The following is a 24,643-nucleotide window of genomic DNA, read 5'->3' as shown; positions in this document are numbered from 1 at the left end:
TCTTGTCGTGACAAGGTCACAGCAAGCTCGTCGTGACATGGTCACAGCAAGCTTATTGTAACAAGTTCGTAGCAAAGTTTTTCACAAGGTTGTTGAAACACGTCGTAACATGATTGCTGCAAGCTCATCGTGACAAAGTCACAGCAAGCTTGTCATGTTAAGCTTGCAGCAAGCTCGTCGTGACAATGTCGCAGCAATCTTGTCGTGACAAGGTCACAGCAATCTCGTCGTGACATGGTCACAGCAAGCTTATTGTAACAAGTTCGTAGCAAAGTTTTTCACAAGGTTGTTGAAACACGTCGTAACATGATTGCTGCAAGCTCATCGTGATAAAGTCGCAGCAATCTCGTCATGACAAGGTCACAGCAAGCTCGTCATGACACGGTCACGGCAAGCTTATTGTAACAAGGTCGTAGCAAAGTTTTTTACAAGGTTGTTGAAACACGTCGTAACATGATTGCTGCAAGCTCGTCGTGACAAAGTCGCAGCAAGCTTGTCATGACAAGTTGCAGCTATATTTCCGCGAGGTGTTGGCAGCTACAAGGTTTCATCAAGCTAATAGTGTCAAGGTTCGCAACCAGGTCGCTGCGTGTTTGCTCAGCTACCGGGACCTGGGGGGTTCTGGCCAGCCCCAGCGCGGGAAGGTCGCTGAAGTCCTGCCGTCTGCGAGGGAATGGAAAAGATGGTAAAGGATAGGGTCCGGGCGTAACGACGCCTCTTCGCGAGGGGACGTGTTTCTGGAAAGGAAGAGGGGGGTTGGAGAGGGGGACAGGAGGGAACGAAAAGGATGGGGGGGGGGGGGGGGCAGCTCCCTCGACGCTGCTCTCCGCTCCTTTTTGCATCACGACACTCCTGAGGGAGCCACTTCCATTCGGGTCCCCGGCGAAAGAGAAAAGAGATGGGGCCGACGGGAGAGGGGAGTGCCAGGGTAGCTGCGCCCCTCCCGCCCTCATCGCCCGGGCCGAAAACCATCCTGTCTCCATGGATACCCCCCAAACCCCCGGCGGCAACCTGTCACGTGGGATCAGCGCGCGCGAAAGGGGGTGCCCTCTTCTCTCAGACCCCCTCCCCTGCCCCTCTAAACCTACCCGGGCCGGTGTGTTCGGGAAGAAAACGCGCGCTGATGGAGTTTGGGCGATGGTGCGGGGGCGGGGAGGGGGGAGTAAGCCGAGAGATCACAGCGGGGCGTCTGCCGAGGAAGAGAAGGGAAAAAAAAAATTATATAACCGCACCGCTTGGCAGTTGAAATACGTCCACCGTCCGATGCGGTTTGCTTCGCGAATAGTACTTCTTCCTTATCTAACGACGCGATGGTGCAAGTTATCCTAATTGCGAGATGAACGTAATTATTCTAGGACCGGGAGTCGTAACTACTGCAAATCAATGAAAGTTACAAAATAAAGAATTTTTAAAATTTTTTTCCCTACTGATTTGCAGTAGTTATTGTAGTATCACATTTAGAGGGTTCAGCGCAATGGAATTACTTTATTTATTTTGATTTATCAAATAGTGAAATGATTATCCCAAAATAATACTAAAAAAAATATGAAATAATATTAATTTTTGTTACATTAATACTAGTTTATTTACAATTTACATTTCTAAACTTTTAAACTTAGGGTTAAATAATTTCATTTACATGTTGATTTACTTTTTGTTAATATTATTTTTATAAGCCCAATGTTTACTTTTTAAATGAGCAAACATTTTTTTTCCAATAAAGAGTTAATTGTGTGCAAAGCATTCTCAGTTTATTTTTATTTAAATAAAGTTGTACGTTATTATATTCTGAATGTTGATTATAAAAGTAGACAAACTGTCTAATCTATAAATGAGTTTTGTTTTACTCAATCAAACTGTTTATTTATTTTTTGGTGCTGAGTTAGGTTTTCTTTTACCCAAGGGGGATTTTTTTTATTGCTGTGAACTTGAGCTAACCGCATATCAAATTTATTACTTGATAAAAAATTATTTCGAAGTATTTTTATCTTAAACGTTTTGAGTTAAGTAATAATATTTCTTTTAGATTATCTTTTATTTCGACACATAGAACAAATTGTTTAAATTTTATACACGCCGATATTGTGTGACGTCATGGTCACACCGAAATCAAAACCTCAATTTTGGATTGTATGCGCCATGTTGGATTGCATGATAAATGATTTAATAAAAAAATTAAAAAGTAAAGAAATTACTTATGTGGATATATTTTATAAAAAATCGTAACGCACATTTTTCTAACCCAATTTATGCAATTTTATAAAACCTAATTTAAAAAATTTAAATTGAAAAATTTAAATATTTAATGACATAAAGCGCATATAAAAACCGGATTACAGAGGCTCTGAACTCGATTCTGGGCAGAAACACTTTTAAAAATATTTCACACAGCAATGTTTCTGTCCTCCTGCAACTAATCTCCCTACTCTGTCTCCAAGGTATGTATCACTTCTAACAATATGCCTTGGCTGACATACCTCTCGCCATTTTGGCCACCATTTTAGATTCTCTTATCATCGGCCTGGGTATAGTGTTAATATTTTTTTAAAAATATTTTTTTATTAATTTACCACTAACATGTATCCCATATATATGGATTTCCCATATGGCGGTTACTCATAAGATATGAAAGAACATGACAAGTTACCTCATAAATGAACTTCATATTGTCTAAATTTTCAAAAATATTTTCGTCCAAAACGAGTAACTTTTAAAGGTTTTCAAGATATTGGCTAAGACGGCTGACAATATACATTTGGTGACAAACGTTCTGGTGATTGGCACTAGTGCGCTCTAGCGGATAAGTAAAGCGAGATGACGTTTAACAGTAGCACACTTTAGGTGACAAAAAGAGAAACCCATGTAGCACCAAATATGGCGAAAAATAAGGCTGCAGAACAAAGCATTTGGGGAGTAATATATTATGTAATCTTGTTCATAGTTTTTAAATAAGTCTGCTTGTAAACATTGTGTGGCAGAAGGTTAGTTTCTCTTTTTTTTATGCAATCACCTAGAACCGAACCCATAACTTCTGAAATTTGTAATTTTATTGTGCTTTTAGTTAAATATCGTTTTCGAAAATTTTGATATGTACTATTAATTGCTTTATTATCGAACACTCGTCGGCTTCTAGATACTCAAAAAACGACATCATTTGTGATTTATGACTTAATATTTTTTATATAAATAAAGAAAATTAATTTCAATTTTATTTTATATTGAATAATTGTTTTCAGTCTGTCAGTCGGTGTCAATGTCTAAAATAATATCACGTGGCTATTGTGATATTGGTTCAGCCATGATTTCATTCGCTATGGTTGCCGTAACGTCGGAGCAGCCGTAACGTCTGTCACAGCCGTCTCCTGGCTCATCACCGTCAAACCCTGTTCCCGGACCAAGCAAATTATACAACTTACTATAGTAAATCATGTTGTTCTTAAAATGAACTTGCTTAGATTGTCTAGTTTTCATTATAAAAAAGGTTCCTTTGCTTTTGTCTAATATTCCATTGTTTTTTGTTATGTACTTTGGTACGTTGTCAGGTATGCACCTGTAGGGAAACTATTTTACATAGTTTTCCGAATCATAGAAATAAACTTGATCAAAAACGAACAAAATTGTTTATTCAAAAATAATATTTGTAGGTTTTCGTGTTGATTGTTCTTTAAATATTTAAATCAATAATTAAATAATTAAATGAAGGGCTTTTCCTGAGACTCTTTCTTGGAGCTTTGAGTCTAAATCGTATTTCAAAGTGGTTATCCCTAAAACATTACATAAATACGTCGAGGAAACTTGGAATTAATTTATGAGCGCCCCGTGGGACGACAAGAGTAGTTAAATCCAGCGCCCTGTGTATTTGGGTTGTCACATTAATGTGCGCGGGCCAGCAATAGCGGGGATACACATGAATAATCTGAACTTCTCAGGACAAATAATTCAAACAGCCAAATTGCACAAACATGCTGGAGGAAAACGGATTGTCTTTGTATCTATATCCGTACCTAGTTTATTCTCGTGGTGTTCAGATAAGATGTATGAAAGGTGCCACGTTTGAAACGTGTTTATTTTTCTTTAAACGTTGGGTGTTGAATTTTCAATATGGTAAAATATATAATGCTTGCATTTTCATTTGTTTTAGGAAGGAAGAACTTCCCGTTAATCAATTAATTGAATAAATATGGGATTTCATATATAACTAAGATAGGGATCTAAAAAATTATGAAGAATCAAAAATATTTTTTTTTTGTAAAACTAGTAAAATATACTTTATTCATACCCAAAGGTTGCAATAAAAACTTGTTGCAGTTAAACCACTATAAGCTTAACCAATCCAAGAAACTTGAAAGAATGAATGCATATACATTATAACTGAATGTAAGTTTCATTTCAGAAAGAAGCCAATAAGTAAAACATAGTTAGCTGCAGGCACATATCTATTGGATTAGAAACTTAGAATGAATGATGGTTAAGATTTTGTATGTAAGCAAATTAATGAAAAGTGAACTTTATACTATACATGAATTAATAGTGTATGTTTGTAATTATTAAAAAATAGTTTGTGTAAGAAATATTTATCATGTTTAATGTATCACTAAACAAAAATTTAAAAGCTTCATTGTTCTGTCTTCAACCCAAATTATATAAAAAAAAATTATATTTGAATTTTGATTGATTATTCGTCAGTTAGAAATGGATATCCCTACGGAGTTTATGAAACGTTTGTAGGAAGATAATAAATAATCCCGGTAAATCAGAAAGGTATTTTTATTTCGATCGCCCATGTAGATTCTGTAAAAGTTATTTTTTTCAAATCATAGATATATATTATAGCATGTTTTGTAGGTATTAACCCTTGGTTTTTGATGGTTGCTACTTTAATTAAGTACGTCAAAAGATCCTTGCCAAACAAAACCTCGAGTATTAGAATACAAACAAATTATATCAGGTCTTGTGGATATAATTTTTCTGTATTCAAATTACGATCAAAATTCATTTTTATATAACAAATTTTGGTTGGGTCCAGGGTCTTTTCACGTATAAATTAAAACTCTAAGCATCATGTACCACAGGATAAATGTAAACAGGATCATGCCGTCAGAATCAAGTGATAAACTTGGATTCGTTATAGGCTATTATACTTTTACCTAGCTAAGTAACCAATCAAACGTCATGTTACTATTATAAATGCGAGTAAGTTATTAACAAAACGAAATGAACGGGCAACAGTGTAGAATGCTATGAATGAATTACGAATATTTGATTATTTTTCAAAATGTGTGCCGTAAAACAAAACTCTAAAGTAATTTCAAAAGAACCATGTTGCCAAAGAACATATCGTGTTAAATGCGTGCCCCTATTTACAATTTGATTATACGGTACATCTTACAATGAGTATCTTGATAGCTATGCATTTTACTGATGCTTATCAAAGTTAAGACTGTTTATTTTTGTGTATGCATTAAATAATACTTTTCAAATCTTAAGAAATAAATATTTCTTTCTTAGTTTTTAGTTTAAGTTACAATGTCATTGTCTGGTTACAAATGAACACAGGTCTGCGAAATGTTTTTTGAAGTTTTTTTGTTAAATTGTTAAAATTTGTTTTAATTGTCTTAAAAGTAATACAAAACGGTATTCATATGATATATACCACGTCACATTGATCAGATTTAGATGATATAGTATTTGAATACTAAAAATAAAAAAACGAAAATTTAATAAAATGAATTGGAATCATTTTAGAATATTTTATAAAGTTTTATTGAGTCTATAGCTATTAAAATACAACATTAATATATACATGAAGAAAACAATTAATATTAACGTTTTATTTTTGAGAAAAAAAAAACTGCGTTTGTTGGTTTTCGTTTATGATTGTTTATGTCATCTCTGTGTATTATCCAGCAATAGTCTGCCATCATATTAACGTCCCAACGGCCTTGATATCTTCTTTCCATCTCTTTTATGTCCTAATGAAACCGTTCACCTTGTTCTTCACTGTAGTCGCCTAGAATTTTTGGGAAACAATCAATGTGAGACTTCAAAAAATGAATTTTCAGACTCATAACAGCCTAAATTTTTAAAGGTGTTTAACATTTCCTGGACAATATTTTTATACGCAGGATCTTTTGTGTTGCCTAGAAACTTAGATACATTTTTAAAGCCATGTCAGGCATTTCGTTCCAAGGTGTCATCACTTTTTCATATTCTGTATCCCTAATCAGTTTCCTGATATCAGGTCCCGTAAATATACCCTCTTTCAACTTCGCATCAGATAAGCTAGGGAAACATGAAAAAAGATACTTGAAAGTATTTCCATCTTGCGGAAATGCCTTTACGAACTCTTTTATCATACCAAGTTTGATTTGAAGTGGTGGAAGCAATATTTTTTCGGGATCCATCAAGCTTTGATTGATGACAGTTTTTACTCCAACTTTCAATTCCATTATAATTTTCCAATCAGTTTTTTCCAATGTAAATTTCTTGCTCTACTGTCCCATTCACAAATATAACAGGGGAATTTTGTGTAGCCTTGCTGTTGACCAAGAAGCATGCATATGATCTTTTAAATCACCGCAAACTAACTATTTGTGTTGGGTGTATTTTATTTTCTTCAAAACATTTATCAAGTTTTCGTAAGTTTCTTTAAGATAAACTGAATGAGCTACAAGTATCGGTGCCAATTTATTGCCGATATGCAAAAGGACAGCCTTTAAGCTTCTTTTTAAGAATCTATAAAGAGTCGCCATTTTTGTGTATTGTATTCGATATTGAATTTTTGTATTAAACCGCCAATATCACAGCAAAATACTAAATTATCCTCTTTCTTAAAATACTTCACAAATTCTTGTTCTCTGCTTCGATACCAGTAAAATTTAGTTGCAGCATCTAATAAATTGTTTTCTTTTAGTCGAGAACCGAGAAGTTCTGCAGATCCCGTACCAAATCATTCAGTTCTTGCTGTTTTAAAGGTCGAGGGTCATTTGTAGGGTGAAAAATTTCACCATTGCTTTGCAGATGATCACTTTGTTCTGGGTTTTGTGATAAAGGCGTTTCGAAGCTGTTAGTGTTAGTAGGAACTGGTATGGGTAATTCGGGTCCATGTGGAACTGTCTTTGTTACAGACGAAACATCAGGATGCACAATTTTGGCGCGGTTTTTGAATTATATCCTGTTACATTGGTCAAACAAAAATAACAATCATCTGTATGATTTTTTTGTTCCCGCCACAACATAGGAATACCGAATGACAATGATTTTGATTTACCGTAAGTCCACTGTCTTAACACTTCAACACATAGCTGGCATACTGTATGGGGAACCCACTGTTTCTCTTGGTAACATAACCTCATTCCGAAGTAAGCATAATAAGCATTTTTTACAAAGTCTGTTATTTTTAATCTTTGCTTAAGTATTGTATATTATCTGCAAATATAGCAAAGTACATTTAGATTGTTTTTGCAACTCCGAGGAGCCATAGTTACAGATTTAATAAAACAATCTTTTATTACACATTTTTGTAGTTTAAACCACTATTATTAGTCATAGACTGCATAAAACTTTTTTTGATACTTATTCTCCTAGTGGATAGGCAGGTTAGTAACAATAGACTATAGGATGGTCGGTCATAGAGTATAGAATAGTAATATAGATCATGGAATCAATTTTGTAAAAAAAACAAACGATCTTACCGATCTAACGAACTATTATATATTTTTCTATATGCAAAAAGAATGTGACGTGATACGTTAAAATAAAGTTTATATTTGCTATGTACAGACAAACATCTACAGTTTGTGATAAATTTATTAAAAAAACCTTTTCATCCCAGACCTGTGTAATTGGTTCAAATCCAAAATTTTATGAATTTGAATAGTTATATGAGAACAATAAATAAAAAATAACAGCTACTAAGTAATAATGCAATTAAAGACATAATTAACTAAACAATGAAAATATATTAATTTTTTTATTCTGCGAGCTTAAATCAGCTTCGAATTTTTTCGTGCTAAAAAAGGGCAAGTGAACGAAAAACTTGAACATAATTTATTTATGAATATTTTTAAATCTATACTAATGTGTCGCCAGTTTCTTCAGTTGATGTTTATAAAAATTAAAACAGGTAATAAATTTAAAAATATTTATTTACGTTTATACAAACAATTTAATCAATTTAATCTCGGAGGATTTCAAGAATTCTTAAAAATCTATTTTAATGGTAAGAAATAATTGCGATTTCCACAACCAGGATTATTCGCTTGTTACCCTGGCTATAACAAATAATCTAAGTTACACGTATTAGCTACGGATAAATTTTAACAAAAAAATGTTCTGTATTAACCTATTGGCGAAACTGCACTAGTTGCATTTGTATTTGAATCAAATTGCCTTGACTGTGTACGTATTCATTCGTGTTGCTTTTTGAAGGCGACTGCCATGTTTACCCTACGGATTTAGTGCACTTGAGGGGACGCCCGTTCCAAACGGGCGAAAGTCGTAAAAATTCCGAGCGCCAGCGAGGGCAGCGCAAAAAGCCGGGACGTAAAACAGGGGGACAATAAATTACAAAGATAGCAAGGGGGGGGGGGAGGGTTTTGACGTGGTTAACTGCGCAAGCATTGCCTCGCTGCGCGAAGCCCGGACGATTTAAAAAAAAGCAGTGTGTCAGAGCGTCGCAAATTCAAACACAAAGTTACCTCACTGTGCCTTCAAAAAGCTTCCGTATTCGTATTAATCGATGCAGTCTAGTTATTCAGACACAAAAGAGTCCCCGATTTCTGTGCGTGCCAAGAAGTCAAGAATTACTCATCAAAAAAATAAAAAATAAATATAACGAGGATTTTTGGTCCCTGCTGACTCATCAGTTCAGAAATCAACAAAAGGTGAAACATATTTCATAAATATCACACATTACATTTTGTAAAACAATTTTTAACGACGTCAAATACCTATTTCTCAACAATAAATTCAAAACTGTAACATGACCACACCTTGTTCCATTTCACAGTGGTACCCGTACCAGTGACACATATGATAATATTTTTGAAGATACGTTTTCAGATTTTCAAGGCTGCTTCCTCAGTCTTAATTCCATTGGCGTTGGGTCTCATACAAAATATTTCAACTAAACATTAACTATCAGAAGAGTATGATAGAGTAGACGTACATCAGGGGCCAAGTAACTTTTGTCAATGAATTTAAAGCATTTATGTACTTAGAATTTTTAGCTTTTTAAGTTATATTATTGGTGAAAACTATATATATATATATATCATGGGTATGTCTAGTTTCGGGTTAACTTTGGCAACAAAGTGCTAAGAATTTTCATTTCTCCTAACATTTAGTTGTTTCTAAAATGGATAGTTATCTTTGTTTGGTTGAATTTTTTTTTTTGCAATAAGCATAAATAAAGAGAGTCTCTCCAGAGATAATGATTACTCTAAATTTTATTTATTTTAAAGTGTATTATATCATAATTTATAAATACATTCATAAACAATGGCTAAATGCTTAAGTAGATAAATATAAACATGGTTTAATTTAGTAAAGAAGTCTTAAAAATAAAATAAATACTTAAAAGAATATAATTAGGAATACGAAGTTGATATTCTTAATTTCTAAGTTATATACTTTAAGTTCAATTTTTGACTTTTTAATTCCATCGAAGATATTATGAATACATTTTTATTGCATTGTATGATAAGCTTTCCGTGGGCATAACTTAGCACCAATCTACACTTAGATACATTTTGCTGCAATGTCACTGCTGTTCAAAAATAAATAATCAGATAACCGTTTTCTGCAAATACTATTAAAATATTTCAAAATTAAAATTAATTTTTGAAAACACTAAAATAAAGAGAATTAAACCAACAAATGAACAACAGGTTCACACAGGGGCCAAAATGTTTAGTGTGTCAATATTGTGTGTTATTTAGATTTTTGAGTATTTGTTTAAAAGAAGGTTTGTTAGCTCTGGGAGGAGTGCGAATGTGGGCATATTCATATTAATAGTCTTTCTATTTCTCATGCGTCATCAAGTAGCGTAAGGTAAAACAGAGTGAGATAGCGAACGGGCGATAAAGTGCAGTTACTATGGTTCCTTTGCTACTCCCTGGATGACACTGTAAGTGCGTTGAGAGTGTTGGTTAAGTTTACAGTTTAAACGTAGCCGTGATTATTTCACCTTAAATGGCTCATATCTGTGGTAAATACTTGATAATTCTGGTAAGTATCCTGTTTTAGCCTTTGAATTTTCATTACAGAAGGTTTTTAAACTTAACATTATCAAACATACTGCTAAAGTAGTATAGCTTGGCCGGTTCGGAGCAAGGAGTCCGCAGGTGGAGCCTGTGGAGCCGGTCTGCCATCTTGGATTATGACGTCACGGCGGCCATTTTGGATGAATTTGAACTTGACATTCAACATTTACCAAAAATTACCAATAATGACTCAAAGTTGGCCAAAAATTCGCCAAAACCTGCCAATTTGCCCAGTTTTTATTAAAAAAAAATTACGCCAAAAATTTTTCAAAAATTGGGGGATCATTTTCACTGTTTATGAGGAAAAAATATCGTTTTGATGGAAAATTTTTCGTTCTATTCCTCAAAAATGCCAGTGGCTTGAAAATCCCACAAAGCGGCTAAAATTCCCCATGGGAAAGCCGCCCTAAGCCGTCAAAGTCATGACCTCGACCATTAGGACGACATGGCCGCCATATTTAATTGTTTTGTAACCGTTGACATTTTTGTTACGGTCGCGATTTTGAAAATCCGTATGCTTTATGCTATAAAACCGGGGAAAAAGTTTTAACTAATAAAATATTAATAAAAATAAAATTTTTTATAAATAGTTCTACCATTTTGAAATAATGATATCACGCCCGCCATATTGGAAACCTAAAATTATTATCCAAAAATATCGGATTTTTTTTTTAATTTATACAAAACAATTTCATTAAACAAATTTTAATATAATTTTTAATTTAAAACGGCACTTACGTCAATGAGTCTTTAGTTCGAAACTGGCGAGGATAATAGTAAAAATTGTGACAGATCCTTCCTCCATGGAAGCCACCAACTGACTGACCTACCACTAGTGCCAAGGTATATATATCGCCAGCTATTATAATGCCATGTCCGCCGTCTTGTTTTCGTCTTGTGGAGGACACCATCTGGTTTTCGTCTGCTAGAATTCGCTACTACCATGTTAGTTCAATTTTTACATGCTCTAGTGTAGTAATCATTTAATACCGAGGCGCCTGCCACATTGATGTCACGTCTGCCATATTGAAGATCCGTACTTAATTATTTAGCTATCAATTTAGGACAAATTGCAAAAATTCATAAAAAAATCTAAAATCGATATACTTATTAATTCCATTGATTACTGTCCTTTAATTTTATGTAAACAAAATGTATTTCAATAAATATGGTGAAATTCCTAAAATAGGCCTAATATTCCTCTACGTCCAGCCTACAGTAAACTGTTGATAACATATATTGACCGCCATCTTGGAAATATGTAATTATTATGCTAAAAATTTGGAAACAAATTGCAATAATCATCAAAATATCACTCATTAATTTACTGATTAAATCGATGGATTTCTGTTCTTCCATCGATACATGACTAATAAAAAAAAGTAATTTAACTAAAAATAACATAAAAGTGACAGGTTCAAGAAACAAAACACCTCAGTTCTTTTAAAAACAAAAATTACATAAATTCTATACTAATAAAAGAACAAGAAACAAATCACTAGCATTTCTCGATCACTGCATCGGCTACCCATTTATTAAAGTGAGGTAGGATGCCCCACTACTTGACATAGCATCAACCATTTCTTAGTTTTAGAATCTTCTCCACCAAGTGCATGTCGGGATACATCGTAGGCTGAATCTATTCGGCATAAATGCCACCACGAATAGGCTTGTGGTCCAAATCTTCGAGGTAGTAGGTCCTAGGCTCCGAGGAAAGGTTTGGGACTCCAATTCGCAGTGAAACCGTTCTCGAAGACGCATTTATGCTTGGAGATTAGCACAATGTCACCAACGTTAGCTTTATTTTTTCGTGGATTTTTTTTCTTTGTGTTTGTAGTAAGTGATCATCCGTCACTTCTTTAGGCTTCATTTTAGTGTAATTGTAAATGCTTATTAGCTTCAGCAAGATATCAATCCACTTTTAATTTCCGTTAGCAGTGAACTGTAGCTACATTTTGTTGAGCAAAGTTCTGTTAAACCTTTCGACAGTGGAGGCTTTAAATTAGGCTACTAACGGTAGAGTAGTGTTTAATGCCAAAATTCTTCATCAAAGCCTTGAAGGTCACATTGTAGAATTCTTTGCCAAGATCTGTTTGCAGGTGCAACGGTACACATCCAACACGCAAAATGTCTCTCATAGCCTTGGTTACGTCGATGGCATTCTTTGATTTCACATGTCTGGCCCAAGCGAACTAGCTTTACGCATCGATAGCCGTCAACATGTACTTGAAACCTTTATTCATTCGGGAGTATGGTATCATTTCAACAAGGTCCGCCTGGAATAAATAATCAAGTCCACAAACTACGTCTATGTGACGAAGGTATTTTCGTCTTGCAAGAACGCATGTGCGATTCCAGTTCAACTGATTGTATGTAGCCAGCTTTCATCAGTTCTTCGAGTATGGAGACTATTTCGTTGATGTGAAAAAAGTATTCTGCACTAATATAAGTATGTAGTAAACTTAACCTGTCAACATTCGGTAGGGTCGTCCCAATACACAGAGTCAAAGTTCTGACCACTTTCTAGGTGTTTTAAACCTTCACCGTGTACAGTTAGTTCACTGAAGAGATTAGCGAGAATGTCGTCATGATCTTCATCTTTATATATGCCACTTTCTAGAGCGTTATCGTGAAATTGTGGATTGGTTAGCTCTAGTAGTTTTTTGTACTCTTGTAAATCTCCATGAAAATAGCATTTGGGTTCCCTGCGAAAATGCAATTCCTACAGACCCAGATACCCGTGTGATTTTTACTCTTCTACACATACAATATTTTATGGTTGGAACTGTAGACTCCGTAATGTAAGTGCATTTTAATTTAAAATTTCACTAAATCTTAAATACTTTTTTTTATAAATTTTATACTTTTTCCGAATATTTTTCATAACAATTACAGATACAATATGGCGGGTGTGATGTCTTAATTTATAAATGGTGGCCCTTTCTTATTAAAATTTTAATTATTAATTTTTCCCAGTTTTATAGCATAAAACATACTGATTTTCAAGATGACGACCATAACGAAGATTGCAATGGTTACATAAAAACGGTTACATAAGTATTCAATATGGCGGCCATGTCGTCCGAATGGTTTAGGTCATGACTTTGACGGACTAGGACAGCTTTGTCATGGAGAATTTAAGCCACTTTGGGAAAATTTCAAGCCGTGGCATTTTTGAGGACTAAAACGGGAAATTTCCCCTCAAAAATCGAGAATTTTTCCATCGAAATAGTGAAATTTTAGTTATTCCGATCTATTGAGATTTTTTGGCGGAATGTTTTCTTCAAAAACTGGAAATTTTGGCGAATTTTGAATGTCAAGGTCAATTTCACATGTCAAAGTTGAATGTCATCTAATATGGCCACCGTGACGTCACAATAAAAGATGGCGGACCGGCTCCACAGGCTGGCTCCACCTGCGGACTCCTGGCGCCGAACCGGCTAAGCTATACTACTTGCTACTTATGAATATAACATATTCAGTTATATCAAAATAAATTGGGGATGCATTAGGTATGTTTTATTTAGTGCATTTCAAACAAATTATTGCGACATCTCACCCTGAATATTTGTACAGTCAACACACCTAGTTTCAGGAAGAGTTTACGCAACATTTTCTGTCTTAAATGTTATTCTTAAACTTTTGTTTTCCACTGAAAGATTTCAGTATTTAAATTGTTCAAAACATTGATGTTGCATAGCCTACATGGGAAAGAAGACTAAATGAAGTTTTTTAAGATCGTAAATTGGTTGCACGATACACGTAATGTCTACGCTGAGTAGCTAAAATGATTGCGGTAGGGGTAAAATTAAGGGAAAATTAACGTCAAGGTCCAAAAGTATATTTATGTGATAATATGCTCAAAAAATTATAAAATAAAACGTTTTTAATTTTTTTATTTGGCTTAGATCATGCAAAATATTTACTTTCTCTAGTATTTCGGTTATTACTAATAAATATATTCAAAATTAATTAAATTGTACACCTTCCTTCATTTTACTATCAAAGTTTTTTTTTATAAATTACTGTGTTTAGATGTAAATATCAACCGATGTTTTTATAAATATTAATGTTTGCACATATGTCCCGAAACCTGCACCATCTAACCCAGACGTTCAAGGAGAGATGACGCAAAACAGCTACTTTTCAAAACATGCATAAACTTTTAATGTGATTCTACATATTTTTCTCGTAGTAATTTTATTTTAATAAAGAATAAAAACAAAAGTAGCAAGTCACGTAATATTGTTGCAACTTTTTATAAACATTCAGTTCTCAATGGCAAGTGAAACGAAATGTGCGCCAACTCACCCTGTTTTACCTTATAGAAATTCAGGCTTCAAGCATCGTTGGGAAACTGGCTGACACTTTTGGGTGGCGTCGAGCTGTGATAAGCTTTCAAGCCTCGGTTTCACATTGCATGTTGGATAGCCAATTTATTTTTATTGTCATCACCTCTATACAAGAAATATTACTGCATATTAATCACGATAGCTTTCCTAAACTGTTTCAATTTTGTTTCCTAGATACTTACTTCAGTTATTGCGAGCTGTAAAATAACGTTTTTTTCAGAATTATTATAAACATCTGCGTAATATTTTACCACTATTAGTAAATATCGGGTAGCGAAATTTGTGACGATTCAAATTTATTACAATAGAACTGTCCAGATAAATATGCAGTAAGAGCCCTTACGTAAAAAAGATTGCAATAAAATTAAAAAGCTAACACTGCATGTGGGACTCAGTCTTACAAACTAAGCAATCTGAGAATGTGATTATTGTTCAACAGTTTATTCTGTAAAACATGTAATTTTTTTTATATTTAAATCAGCTAAAGTTGTGGATGTAACAGAATCAGCATCAAATATCAAATTTTAAAATTCATTACTAAGCCATACATTACTACAGATGCTATCTGACAACGGAAAGCGTAGATGCATGGTCGATGCCTTGAGCGTAAGGGCGTCGAAGCATCAGACGAGATAGCAGGAGTCACCCTAAGCGCACAGCTCCTTATTGGCCTCGAACACGCAAAGTAGCTAAAGACAGCAGGACAAGCTCTAAAAAAAAAGTTTCTAAACGTGAGTTCTAAGAGTGGCAAATCCAGAGCACGTCTTGTACGAATATTTAGGTTGTCTGAGCGCTATTTAGAGCAACCCACTAGCCATTTGTCACTTACGTCGCCACAGTCACTAACTCCGCATTGAGGCCGCGTTCCTGAAAGTGAAGAAAGTTCCCCGCGTTTCGACACACCTTGTTGCAGTCATCTTCAAGGGCGATGGCTTGCAACGAGACAGCTCGGATGTGGCCTCAACCCGAAACTCAAGAAATAGTCACTTAAGCAGGGTTTTAATTGTTTGAAGCTATAATTATTTAGACACGTTATGAAACAAATGATGAGAGCTAATTTGTACGATGCGCGCGCACTATATAATTAAATTATCACAGGTTAAAAAAATTTAAATATTAAATTTCTGCATACAAATAAAAATTAAAATATGTACTATTAAATCGTATACTTAAGTAATTGATATTTAATGATGGTCTATTTAATTTAAACATTTATTTATTGTGAATATTAGTAAAAAAAATGTGTTTATAAATTTTTTAAACTGTATTTATATAAGTGAGGTTAGGTTATACATTTTAGGTGCGTTATGAAAATTGAAAATAATAAATCTTTGCGATCCATGCGCTTCTTGCAAAAAAATTGACACGATGAGAAAAAACCTATATATAAATAAAAATTATTTTTGTTCTTTTAAATCATACACTTAAGTGATTTATTGTTGAGTACTGTTCCACACAATTATATTTATTGTGAATATTAGTGATAGAAATGTATTTATAAACTTCTTCAAGTGTATGTTCAAGAGTATTAATTGAAGTGGGAATATGTTTCCGTATGTATATTTTATTTGTATTATAAATATAAACTTGTTATTTATTAAATAAAATTAATACATTTGTATAAATATTCGGCATGATTAATGATATTCTTTAAAAAAAAATTACTCTGTTAAATTACTAATTAAATAATTAATTGTATGCACATGATTGTATTGTTTTCGAATACTGAGTATTTATTTGAAAAAAAAAATAATTTTCTTGACTTTTTACTTTAACAACCATATCCATAATAACACTCCTGATCTTTTATTTTATATCTAGTTATTATTTGAATGCGAAATTAAAGTTAGCTTTTTACTTCGCTAAGTAAATATAACTTTTAACGTGCGTACAAGTTTTAAAATTACATGTAGGCCCCGAATATATGTTTCATCTGTTAGCTAATGGTGTAAACTACGTAAGGAACTAAATGGTAGATGTAAATGTGTATGATTGAACGAGAAGGGGAGGGGAGAGACTCGGTGGAAACACGTGATTACAAGGGCGCGGTGGCGAGAGCGCTCCACTCACCCTGCAGTCCTGCGCACCAGGCCAGCAGCGCGAGCAGCAGCCGGCACATGGCGGCGGGGGTGCCGGCGGGGCGCGGGTGCGCGCGAGTGCGCAGGGGTGACTGCACGGAGACCCCGGTGCGCCCGCCGCGGGGCTCCTAGCGGCCTCCGGCAGCGCCGCCATCGCGGTCCATGGTCCCAGACTTCACCGGCAGCCCGTGTCGTCGAAGGCGGCGGTGAATCAGTGCAAGCAATCGGTCAATAATCACTCAACTGAAACCAAACTGTTAAGAGAACCGAACTCGACAGTTTCAACGGACCTGTGTGGTCTTGAAACTTGAAGGGAAAATAAAAATGCACGTCGATTCTTCGCTCTTGTTTCACTTTTTTCCGCCCACGACGTAGCTTTGATTTCTTCCTGGTGAGAGCTGTCACGTTACCGCTACATCATAACACACGTAAAAATACTCCAGAAACTCACTTTTTTTTTTGTTACGGGAAGTGTTTTCTTCGATGCAAGTTTACACGGAATGTGCGCTTTGATAATGTACAGCAGAGATTTTTTTTTAAGACTTCTATTTCGATAAAGCCAATACTCAATTTAAATACTTGTTTGTATTATAAATGACCTCAATCAAACATATTACATTTTTATTGGTAAACACACAAAAAATTGCTTAAATATTTAGATATTATTACTTAATATACACGTATTCTTATTTCAAAATCGTCAAATAAGACAAATTGTTTTCGTTGATATATCTATCTCAGAATAGTATTCATGTATTTATGTACATTTTAAGAATTTTCTGATAGCCCAATGGCATTTGCACTGTCGGTTCTTTGGTAATAAAGCATGACATTTTATTTTAAACAAGTACTATAGAGTATGCATTACGGCAGTGACTACTACTTAAACATAATGGTACACTTAACTATTTATTATATTATTTATAGAGTCCAAATTTTTACCAGTTAACACCTGATTCTGTGTCGCTACGACAGAATCATGCATCCTTACATTTACAAATTATCGAGATAATTATTTGCACGGATTATCTTGAATAAAATTAGGTATGTTTTTTTAATGTTTTGTCATTAGTTTTTGTTCACACTCGTTATATAAGATAGTTCTAGTTTCTTGTAATATATGCAAACAGTTTGATCACTTCCACGGTGCAACCAATCGATGTAAACAATAATGTCTTGGATTGGAAAGCTTCACACGACTTGGTCAACGGGCGTAAGTTCGTTCGAGATCCGTCAACTGTCGAGGGATGGTCCTTAAGGAGGACCCAACGTACGCGGAAAGGGTGTATCGAACCCGGGACCCTGCCCGCGGAACGGCTCTATCTCTCTCTCTCTCGCTGTTCGTTCGCCCCGAACGGCTTCCCGGAGTCGCACTGTCTGAGGCTGCCCGAGCGACGCCGGGCGTCCCTAACCCTCCCCTCCTCGCAACCCACCCCCACCACCGCGGGCGTCGCCCCCTCCCCTTAGCACCACCCCTCTTCTCCCTTCACTGCGCTGTGGCTCGCGCTACGCATTCCGCTGCATGCTTCCTCCCCTCTAACTCTTCCTCCCCCCCTCCCACCTTATACACCACGTCACGTCCTCCCCTCCCCAACCCACCCCCCTCTCCGGCTGAGCCCCTACATCGCGGAGGTGCTGGAGATCATTCCAATTTCGACCGCCCGTCGGGTGCCCCGGGCCCTCGCCCGCCATTATCACTGTAATGAAAAAACTTTCGCCCGCCGGCGACGACTGCCGAAGGGCTTCCGGTTGCGTCCCAGGCCCCGCAGAAGTTCGGACCAGGCGCGGGGTGACACGGCCAGTCCCCCCCCCCCCCCCCGCACCTTTCCCAGCAGCCGCAGCCAGTCGTGACACTCTGCGACTCCGGATAATTGCTCACGAACACACCGGCGCCGTCTCGCTGCGCCGCGCTGAATCCAAGCAGAGCGGTGGCGCCTTCGTTCCGAACATACACCACTTTTTAACAAACTCATGCCATTCCAAACTTTTTTTTATATTTATTTGAGTGTGCAAAGATGACTTAAAAATTACCTCGATTTTGAAAATTGCAATGTCTTTGCTTGTTTTTAGGACGAGCACAAATGATCAGGACACTTTCTAAAAATCACAACAAAAAATAATGCGGTGGATTAAACTGAAACCGTTTTCAGTCAATAGAGAATCACTGAAAAGGTTTTTTTTTTTTTTTTTGCAAGTTACATCTCCTCGTGTTACGCGGCAAAAATCGAAGCGGTAATTAAAACTCGTCCCAAACTTTACGCGATGTGTCGGCGGTGATGGACCCAACTGCCACCGTGATTTGCTGTCTCAGATCCAGCAAAGATAGCGGCAGAGGTGGCACGAAAACTTTGTCTTTGACACAGCCCCACAGAGACGTATCGCACGACGTTAAGTCCGGTTATCGCGGTGTCCGTCTGCCCCACGCCTGCACGACCGAGCCATCTCCCAGGGAGATGTGTGTTTAGGCACACCAGTTACTGACTCCCTTTTTTCTTATCGAAGCACGCACCAACTCTTCTACCGTGAGGTAGGTGCCATTATAAACACTAGCTGCTTATAACGGACGCAGCCCGCAACGAAAGAATCTGAAACATTTCCAAAAATAAAAAATAAAAGACTTTGAGGTATTCTGTATTGACTGAAAGGCTTTTCTAATAAATAATCCATACGTTTAGTTTTATTGATTTTTTAATGTGTACTGATCATTTGTAGGTATCCTGTATATATACATCTTAACAAAGCGTATTTCATAAAATATCTCACAAATATTTATAACGTTTAATGACTAAAAAATAGTATAACTGGAAGCAGAACTTCATTAGACAGTATGATAAAGAAATGTCATAGCAAGGGCCTATCTGAATTAATATATATATTTCCCCCTTCAAGCATAACTGTACTAGGTTATCTGAAGTTCAACTAAATTAAGGGCCCGCCTATCTGGGCAGAGTGCAGAGCTTCAGAAAATACACTATGGTTTGATGAGTAGTACTGTTCGCGTAGTTCGTTTTTGAACTGTATTTCTAGACGAGTGAAAGTGGCCATAAAGAAGGGTCTTCAGAATAATATTTAATCATGGCATATCTTCCACAGATATAGAACGCACTTAAGGGACTTGTATTACATCTCTATCTTAATTTATCAGCCATATAGTGTTACGATCGTAACTCAAATCTCTCAGCCACCCCATGCAGACGAGAAGACTGCACAATAGTCGAAAGCCTTGGACCTAGAGGCGATACCGCGCTAGAAGCATCAGCTAGCGTCGCAATTATCATCCCGCCTATCCACTGTAACACACCCCTACTGAAGCAGTTTTCAAACCGTGGGAAAAGGTAAACGCAACCCGCAGCGCTCTATAGGAACGCGGAGTTGTATACTAGGCAAGGGGTTTTTCAGAAGTACAAAATGTCCACAAAAGAATGTGCCAGCTTAATTTAAAATAATTACAACAAATTATATACGTAATTGAAAGTTAACTAACCTAGTTTTCCTTACAAATGTTTGATGTGTGCACATTTAGTTATACGGCAGACATCCAAACTAAAGTCCAGTTCATCCCACACATTGGTTAACAAGTCCGAGCAATGTAAAGAGAAGCCTCTTCAATTCTGTGTCTCAACTCTGGCAAATCATTAGGTAGCGGCGGAATGTATACACGATCTTTTACAAAGCCCCAAAGGAAAAAAATAATCGCATGGCGTTATGTCAGGTGAACGTGGAGGCCAGCGAAAAAGAGCTCTGTCGTCTCGACCATTACTACCAGTCCAGCGGTCAAGGACTTCGACGTTCAGCCACTCTCGTACAAAGATATTTCAATGGGGAGGGACTCTATCCTGATATTACAGATTCACGTTCAGCAAATTGCAGAACACAAAATCCTTTGTGCTCAGCATTCATCTTGTGTAGGTGGCGCTGCAAGCGAGATGAAAACAAAGTAGTACTCGCGCATGCGCATATCAAAAACTGTTTGAGGAACTATTTTATTGTGACCTTGAACCAAAACTCTACAATACTTACAGTAAAATTTATTAAAATTTAAAACTGGGAAATTCTTTTATAGACAAACTGTATAAGTTCATAATATTTTTTAAAATTATTATGTAGTTTCTCTCCAAAATTGTATAACAGTTATATATGTATGCAGAAAAAAAGACTAAACCTTAGGCACTGTAGTTAAAGTATATTATTGGCTAAACGAAGGTCCCAGATTTGATTCCCGGCTGGATCAGGTATTTTTGCATTTTTGTACAATGTCCTTTCTGGGTCCAGGCCTGAGTGTTGTGTTGACCCATGACCACAAACTGCGAAAGACATTATCACATCACTGCTGGATCATCTCACCTAGTCCTCCTCAACCACGCCACCATCAAGTTCTAGTGGCGATGGATGGTGTTTCAAATTAGTATAGGGTTTAATCTCTCCCTACACTCCATACGTAATGTGTCAGTTTTAATTATGTATACAGACGACGGTGAGGCTCTCAATACCAACTACCAAAACATAATCGTTGGGGTAAGGTATTTTTCGTGAGAGAAATAAATCTGAACGGTCTTTACACTACAACAACATGCAACTGCGCCAGCGGTTTCTTCCTTGTAAATTGTGGCCATCTGTAAGGGCTATCCAGGACGCATTTTTTTTCCTTCGGACATAATGCACGGAGATAAAGGTTTGTTTGAGACAGACACATATTTGTTTGTATGCGGTGAAACAAATATTTACTCGATATAAAAAAAAGTTTTGGTTCGTTATGACAATTTTTTGTAACGAAATATTTAGTTTAAACGTTCTTTAAATGATTTATGAAATAGCATTGCAGTTTGTCATGAGAAAAACTCAAGAATGCAAAATAAGATGTAAAAATTTAAAAAAAACTGTCAGAGGACACGCACAATTTAGCTGATTTGGAAAAGTTGAACCCAAAAATTAACCTTAAAATGTATCATTGACAATACAATGTGACAGCACATACGAACACATTCAAACTTAAAATATCAGACAGCAAAAAATTTTCGTGGAATGAATTGAGTCATGAAAAAATAACAGTACAAACGAACATAACGACAAGAAAGTTTCAACGAGAACAGGAAGTGTAGATAGACAACAAACCTGAACAACGCAAAAAACATAAGATCACAACGATGAAAATAAACAAGTATTATGGGCAACACAACGGCTACAGCACTGACAAACACAGTAGGTTTTCTATGAAAAAACGATTTCGACGTTTCGCAAACTGGTATTTTATTTTTATTTCTTGTTTTTTTTCCACCACAAACGGTGCAAAACTTATATGACGTATGTCCGAAAAATTGTATTTGATATATAGTTGAGTGGACAAAACCATTTTGTTGGGTCAACCAAAACTTTCCTACCGCAAAATGTTTTTGGAATCAACCGGAGGTATTTATTTGGCCATATACAAATAAATATATCGTCGAGGAAAACAAACTTTTCTTGCATTGTGGTTGTGATTTGCGTGTTGACCGTAGGCATGCAACTGAAAGGAACTCCAACAATCACGAAACCCAGTCGATGATACCGTGTTTTGACACGCAGCTAGTCTTAGACACTTATCGCGAAAAGCACATACCCCTAACAATAATTTTTGACGTTTATGAGTTTATTTTTGTTCGGAAGAAATTTAGTGTTTACAAAGTCCTCTTAAATAAGTCATTTTAAAGTATTGGACACGAATTGGCACTTTTTTTTAGTAGGATCTAGTCAAGTATCGGAAATACAGGTGCCTGGCATTTTTGTGATTATTTTCCCCTCAGGGCGGAAACGGTTGACATAAGTGAATGGAGAGTTGCACGAAAAATATATAATAAATGGCTTTTGGCCGGCTTGAGTTGTATCACGTCTCTCAGTTTCTTTATAAATTACGTTATTAAATTCATTTTTGTTAACTTTGTTCTTCAATATATTATGTTAAATTTTATATTCAAACTGATACAGTGAATTTCATTATATAAATAAGTTCTTACAAATACATGTATCGTAATAATATAGACATCATTGGAACGTACTGTATACAAAAAGTATTCTATTTAGGATAAATCAGCAATAGCATTAATGAAGGGAGATTTATTTGGTCAAACAATAAAATTGAAAGGGCCGTAGGTAATTTTTTTTAACCTGTTTTCATTTAAGTTTCACTGATACTAAGGAGAATTTACTGTTTTAAATTTAGTAATCAACTCTGACCTATACTATATACCCTCAACGAATTAAAAGCAATAGTTCGGATTATTTTAGAGTTTAGTTAGTATTACACTTTGAAAACTACCAAAAAAATTTTAAATAAAATTTTATTCGTGTTTCAGAGCGACAAAGATATTCAAATAGTAATAAATCATCGAATGTTTTATAGTTTATAATTATTTTTTTAATTTGTATAAAAAGCGATGTTTCAAAATTATTAGAAATGGCTTAACTAGTTTGCTTTGTAATATTTAACTAAGAGCTTTATTTCAAATACTAGGCTAATGTTTAAGTCATAATATGTAATGCAAAAAGTCACCTTAGACAAAATCATTATAGGGACTCAAAAATTAATAAATAGGTAAAAACAATATAAAAAAATTTTACTTCTTAATATGAAATAGTATAGTAAAGAAGTAAAAAATTTTTTAAATAAACTTCGGAAATAGAGTACAAATTAGATGAAATTTTGGTTGCTCGGCATGTACATCAAGCGAGTCACTTAGCGCATCAACTTCCGGCGGCATCAACACGTTATATATTTGTTTTCTCTCCGTATTAATCACGCTTTACGTCACTTCGCGAACTTGGCGCATTAATTTCCCCGTGTCGCGGCAAAGCATCGCCGAAAAGCGGCAGTAAAATTTAATTAAACCGGCGGCGGCGGCGGCGGGTTCGGGAGACTCCGGGGGTAGCCGGCGCGGAGCACTCCGGAGCATCGCCCTGCCTGCCATCTGGTGTCGATGTTGCGGGTTGCTGGCCTCTCCCTCCAGCACCGCCCCTGGCGGGCCGAGCAAGTAATTAAGTCAGTTGGAAGAGCGCGCGCGTGACGACGGGACACGCGCGCTTTCATAGGAATCGGTTTCCTCCGCCCGCAACTTTCGGCTTCCGCCTCTCAACCCCTCCCCCCCATCCCTTAACCAACGCCCCCGCGCGAGGGTTCCTCGTCTTATGTTAATTACCGTGGCGTCGCCGCCCGTCGCCCGGAGACAAATTAGTCCCGCCGGTGCTGTCGGCCGTGTTAAGACCCTCGCGCCGGGAGAGGCGACCTGGTGTCTCCCCGCGAGACGTCAGGAGGCGGGCGCCTCTGCACTTGCTCTCGGTGCTCGGTCTTACTCGCCGAGTTGGTTTTCTTCGTCATTACCGCTGTCTGAACTCGATACCTCCCTCGCATTTGTTATCTGCCGCAAGTAATTTCAACAGTTAATCACTTAAGGGGAGTTCGGCTGCTTCGTCATTGCCGAATTCGTCCGGGTGTCCAGAAAAGAATATCCCAGTTTCAATTACATTACAGTTTAATTAACACTATTTAAAACAATTAATACTTAAAATTGAAGGTAAACTAACTTAGTTTTTCTTACAGATGTCCAATATGTGCACATCGAGTTTTACAGCACACATCCAACCTGAAGTCCAATTCTTCCTACACTTTGGCCAACACGTCCGGAGTAATGGAAGCAAATAGCCTCTTCATTTCTGTGTCTCAACTCTGAGAAATGATTAGGTAGCAGCGGAACGTAGACATAATTTTTTTATGAATCCCCAAAGTAAATATTTACATGGAATTATGTCACGTGAACGTGGAGGCCAGTGAAAAAGTGCTTTGTTGTCTCGAACATTAACACCAATCCAACAGTAAGGACTTCAACGTTCAGCCACTCTCGTACAAAGAGATTACAATGGGGAACGCACGTTGAACTGAAATTTTCTTAGCAAACTGCAGATCTCAAAATGCTTTATA

General features: G+C 36.3%; 1 protein-coding gene across 1 annotated transcript in view; it reads right to left on the bottom strand.

Moving 5' to 3' along the window:
• LOC134527319 (lachesin-like) overlaps window positions 1-18,387 on the bottom strand; it is a 136,838-nt gene extending 118,451 nt beyond the window's left edge. The window contains exons 1-2 of the mRNA XM_063359920.1: window positions 18,295-18,387; window positions 16,688-16,823 (exon numbers count right to left, since the gene is read on the bottom strand). Of these exons, the coding sequence (XP_063215990.1) occupies window positions 16,688-16,823; window positions 18,295-18,387 (229 nt within the window). The remainder of the gene's footprint in view (window positions 1-16,687; window positions 16,824-18,294) is intronic.
• Between the last annotated feature and the right edge of the window lie 6,256 nt (window positions 18,388-24,643).

Source organism: Bacillus rossius, chromosome 1 (assembly GCF_032445375.1).
Source record: "Bacillus rossius redtenbacheri isolate Brsri chromosome 1, Brsri_v3, whole genome shotgun sequence".
NCBI lineage: Eukaryota > Metazoa > Arthropoda > Insecta > Phasmatodea > Bacillidae > Bacillus > Bacillus rossius.
This window is presented reverse-complemented; position numbering and strand designations above follow the sequence as displayed.